The 4731-nt window shown below is 47.9% G+C and overlaps 1 protein-coding gene across 1 annotated transcript; it reads right to left on the bottom strand.

Annotated features, from left to right (window-relative positions):
* Positions 1–782: 782 nt before the first annotated feature.
* On the bottom strand, positions 783–4550 carry LOC114908069 (myosin-10-like). The gene is made up of 3 exons (XM_029244362.1): positions 4361–4550; positions 1836–2009; positions 783–1105 (listed from the first exon to the last, which is right to left on the bottom strand). Exons 1-3 carry the CDS (start codon positions 4463–4465, stop codon positions 938–940), a joined length of 447 nt encoding a protein of 148 aa, XP_029100195.1. The 5' UTR covers positions 4466–4550; the 3' UTR covers positions 783–937.
* Positions 4551–4731: the final 181 nt, after the last annotated feature.

Raw genomic sequence — 4731 nt, 5'->3', positions numbered from 1 at the left:
TGTGCGGTGTGCCCAGCCCTGCAGGCTCCCTCGCACTTGTTGGAGCCGATGTACGTGACCTCGACTAGGCTGTCTTTGGCAGGGTCATCATCCCCCCGCTCACTTCCTCTGTGGTGGCTCTTCTCTTTCTGTCTCTTTCCTTCTGTCCTGACTGCCCTAAGCCCTCTGATCTGCCTTCTGGGTTTCTTTCTCTCTACCTGAGGAGACAGCTAGATGGCAAGGTCTTGAGATGCTTATAGAAAAAGCAGAAGCGAGCCAGGTAACCCACAGACCTGGCCTCAGGGTCAAAGCCTAGGCAAGGGGCAGATCCAGAGCTAAACTAAGGTACTGCATGACCTGAGGCCAAGTGAAGCGGTGCGGACAACCAGGACGAAAGTGTGGAGAGAGCTAAATGCCAGAAGATGTTGGTCCCACTACACGTACAGACACACAGCTGCTTTGTTCTTCTGGTACCAGCAAAATCTCTAGTCTATGATAAGATCACCAAAACCTTCACCTGAGGTTCATGTAAACCAAAGAACTGTGAGGACTGACGGAAATAAAAACAACTGATCTATATGCAGATGGCCTGAGTTTGTTCACCAGCCACTTTGCATGTGTGTGGAGGGTAGGGCACTGGGGGAGGACGCAGCTCGGCTGACCTGGACACAACACAGAGAAGATGCACAAGGCTTCTCAGGTTTTGTATCCCAACACCCTTGGATTACAACTGCACTGGGACCAGGGTGGCCTGAGGCAAATGTGTAGTTCTTTATGTATGGCTCTGCTACTAGAATGTTCCTACAGCACCTGACCAAGAAGGCAGAGGTCTTATTACCCAAGTTTTCTTAAAGTGGGTAAATTCCGATACAACGGCAGCCCTGCTCTAGGGAAAATAAACAGCTTTAAAGTAAAAAAGTCTACACACGTCTATAAGTAAAAGAACCATATATAAGCCTTAACTGTAAAAGATTCGGCCAAGTTTGATTACAAACGCAAGCACATTCTCACCATCCTTCCAGAGCTCCGCCACAAATCTGTCAGAGGACTGATGCAGGAGGGTGGCCACGTTGTCATTCAGGGGGTCCATGTTCTTCATCAGCCACTCGTCCGCCTTATAGTCCACCTGCCGGGCCAGAGCCGGGTGCGGCAAGAGGGAAAAGACAAAAACAAGAGACATTTCCAGCCTTCACCTAAAACGTTCACAGGACCCCCCACCCAGGTGGAGGATGGCAACTGCAGGCTCAACCCAAGATTCCCGGAGCCCCGCCCTGTTCCCTCCCCAACAACCAATCAGAAGAAAGTCACACACCCAGCAGCCCTCACCCCAAATTTTACCTATAAAAACCTTTCCCCCAGGGGCTTCCCTGGTGGCGCAGTGGTTGGGAGTCTGCCTGCCGATGCAGGGGACACGGGTTTGTGCCCCGGTCCGGGAGGATCCCACGTGCCGCGGAGCGGCCGGGCCCGTGAGCCATGGCCGTTAGGCCTGTGCGTCCGGAGCCTGTGCTCCGCAACGGGAGAGGCCACAACAGTGAGAGGCCCGCGTACCGCAAAAACCAAAACAAACAAACAAAAACTTTCCCCCAAACTCTCGGGGGCTCAGGGGTTTTGCGCACGAGCCACCCGTTCTCCTCGCTTGGCCCTGCAACAAAACTTTCTCTGTACTTCCCCCGTTCCACCCCCCAAATAAGTTCATAGAACAATCCAAAAAAATGGGTTGTCTCGAAGGAAGTGCATTTGTAATATGTACTATATTTAAGGGTTTGTAAGTGTATATCAGCACATTTGTTACAACCGTCATCAAATGCAGCAACATCTCAAACACAGCACTTTTAATGGAGTTCTTTCACTCTTACCTTCCCTGCATAATGTATAATGCAAAAGTCAGCTTTGTCTTTCAGTTGACGAGGTTTCTGAAACTTGGAGTGGGACCCTTGCTCTTGAACTAGTTTTTCAACAAAGGTCTTATCTGTGGCTTTAGGGAACCAGCACTCTTCATCCAAAAGGGCCAGCACACCAGGAGGGTTAGCCTGATAACAGAGGCAAGAAGAACTGACACGTTTTGCACGTCACTGTACATACAAGGATGTTTTCCACTGGGTTTGGCAGCTTACATTCCAAAACAGTTAGAGCTTCGTGAAGATCTGTGCAAATCAAACTGCCAGGGTAGCAGGTAATGGCAAATCGTAACTATCATGCAAACACTGAGATCTCAAACTGCTCAAGAAGTACTGGTAAGAAAATGGATGAGTACTGTATCTCACAAACTTATAAAAAACTAATTCCAAGTAGATAACTCCCCCAAAAGTAGCAAAAAAAAAAAAAGACACCAGAAAGGAACTGAAAGGTGTAGAGACAAAACTGAATCTTTATATTCAATGACCGGCTGGATAAATTGTTATAAACCCTCAACTAGCTGGAATGCTTCAGACATTTTATACCCTAGTCAATTTAAGTTTCTATTTAAGTGATGATTAAATAAAACGAGCACTTCACACTTGGTGAAATATTTAAAACTATTGTTAAGTAGAATATATGGAAGGTGATGAAGTAATTTATCAGTTAATTCATTGGTTTGTTTTATCAACAAATAAAATAGAGCCTTCATTTCACTCAACTAGTTCACTGAAAAAAGCCTTAGAGCCTTAAAGACACGGAGACGTAAGATAGATTAGTGGCCCAGGGGCCGGGGGAGGGGAACAGGAGTGACTGCCAAGGGTAGGACGTTTCCCTCTGGGATGATGAAAATGTTGTGGAATTAGCGGTAATGGTTGTACAACTCTGAATATGCTGAAATTCACTGAATTACATACTTTAAAAGGGTGAATTTTAGGATAGTGAATTATGTCTCAAATTATAAAAAAATGCCCAGAGCCTGCCATTCTCTGGGAGCTCGGAAATCAATGGAACGACTTCTTTTTTGGAGGAAAGTGGGGTACACGTGGAAGCTAAATGAAATGTTTAAACAATGATGGCCTATTTTATAGTGCTTCGGGGGTCATCGCTTATTACCATACTGCAAATATGGCAAGTTTCTGATACAAGACTGAGCGTACCAATCCTAGCGCACAAGGATGAAATCAGCTTTTGGAATAAATCTCTTCAGACCAGTTTTCCTCAACCCACAAGGCCTTTACGTTGACTGCAGAAGAGCTGGCTCTGCACAAATACTGCTTAAAAAGTAACCGGAGGTTCTAGTTAAACATGAATGAAACAGTGTAATAATGTGGTCACAGGAAGGCAGAGGTTAACGGAACAGAGCAGGTAGAAGCAGCGGAGAGAATCCTCCCCGCTCCGGGAGCCCAGGACTGAGACCCTTACTCCCTGGCTGTCTAGTTTGTGGCCCCTCTACCTGAAAGGATTTGCAGGGTTCAGAGCTGCTCAAAGAACACTATAATCAGAGGCCACTAGGCTTAGGTGATCCTAGGGCCCAGGACGGCATTTAACCCAATTTACCCCACTCGTCTGACAACTTTGAGAAATGAAGTTCTGGATTAGGATAAATGAAACACCCATCTTTCTGCCATAATTTTTACATTTTTAATCTATTTCAATGAAAATATTTCTGAATTCTGAAAAAGGAGCCAAATATAATTCAATCTTTTCTAAAGAACTAAGTGACAGCATGATTCAAAAGATCCATAATTTTGTCTCCTTTGCATTTTTCCTACTTCATCTTTCAATGTCAAGATCTCTCATCCCTTTTCCTTTTCACTGGGGATTTCTAAAGAGCTTTAAGTTTGGGAGACCATGTTTTGTCTCGTGGTCAGAGTACTGTAAGAAGCCAGGCGGGGCCCGGGTTTGTGAGAGATGAGGGCAGACGCCCGGGACAGGCAGGTGCCCCGACGGAGTCGTTTTAGGTATTTTTCTTCTGGAAAAAGTTGTCCTCACTCTCCATTTTGAAAGGACCCACAATGGAGTCATGATGCCACATCATTCTACATGCTATAGTTAAATTCCCTATGATTATAAACTCTTACAAGGTTCTGAAAAATCTTCTAAAAAAGAATCTTTGTACTTACGAGGATAAGCTTTAGGTACCCCCCAACAAAATGGATGTGCAAGACCTGTCTCATTCCCAGCTAGACACGGTGCCCCTTTACCACCTCGGACGTGTGCCCAGGAGAGCCCCACACCCTCGACACGTGCCGAGCGCTGGAGTCAAGGCAGCTGCCGCCACCACCGCGGCGCCTGCGGGCAGCGAAGGCCCACGTCGGCCGGCGCACGGCCCCACGCGAGGACGGGACACGGCCGTGTAGACTAGAAAATTATCTTGGCACCCATGAGACAGGATAATTCCCGTCTCAGTTGATGGCGAGAGAAAGCTCAAGGCACCGCCTGCGCAGGAGCGGAGAGCCGGGGGGCGGGGAGGGGGTCTTACGGGCCGCTCGATGAGGTCGATGCACGGCTGCAGGTCGAGGCCGAAGTCGATGAAGCTCCACTCGATGCCCTCGCGCTGGTACTCCTCCTGCTCCAGCACGAACATCGTGTGGTTGAAGAGCTGCTGTAGCTTCTCGTTGGTGTAGTTGATGCACAGCTGCTCGAACGAGTTCAGCTGCGGGCGCAGGAGAGCCACGTTCCCAACGCGGGGCGGGGGTGGGGGAGGGGTAACGAGTCAGCTGGTTCTCAAAGAGTCATTCCTCAGGTCTTGACTACCCTACTGAGTCCGTCAGATGACAGTGACGAAACCGAGGGGAGTCTCTCTACACACACACACACACACACACACACACACACACACACACACACACA

Source organism: Monodon monoceros, unplaced genomic scaffold, assembly GCF_005190385.1.
Source record: "Monodon monoceros isolate NGI ecotype Baffin Bay Population unplaced genomic scaffold, NGI_Narwhal_1 Contig3763_ctg1, whole genome shotgun sequence".
NCBI lineage: Eukaryota > Metazoa > Chordata > Mammalia > Artiodactyla > Monodontidae > Monodon > Monodon monoceros.
This window is presented reverse-complemented; position numbering and strand designations above follow the sequence as displayed.

Coding starts and splice junctions, on each gene's coding strand:
- LOC114908069 (XM_029244362.1), bottom strand. CDS start 4,465: ATGTTCGTGCTGGAGCAGGAGGAGTACCAGCGCGAGGGCATCGAGTGG. Junction 2,010..4,360: donor TCGACCTCATCGAGCGGCCC/GTAAGACCCCCT, acceptor CTCTGTTATCAG/GCTAACCCTCCTGGTGTGCT. Junction 1,106..1,835: donor TTATACATTATGCAGGGAAG/GTAAGAGTGAAA, acceptor CTGGCCCGGCAG/GTGGACTATAAGGCGGACGA.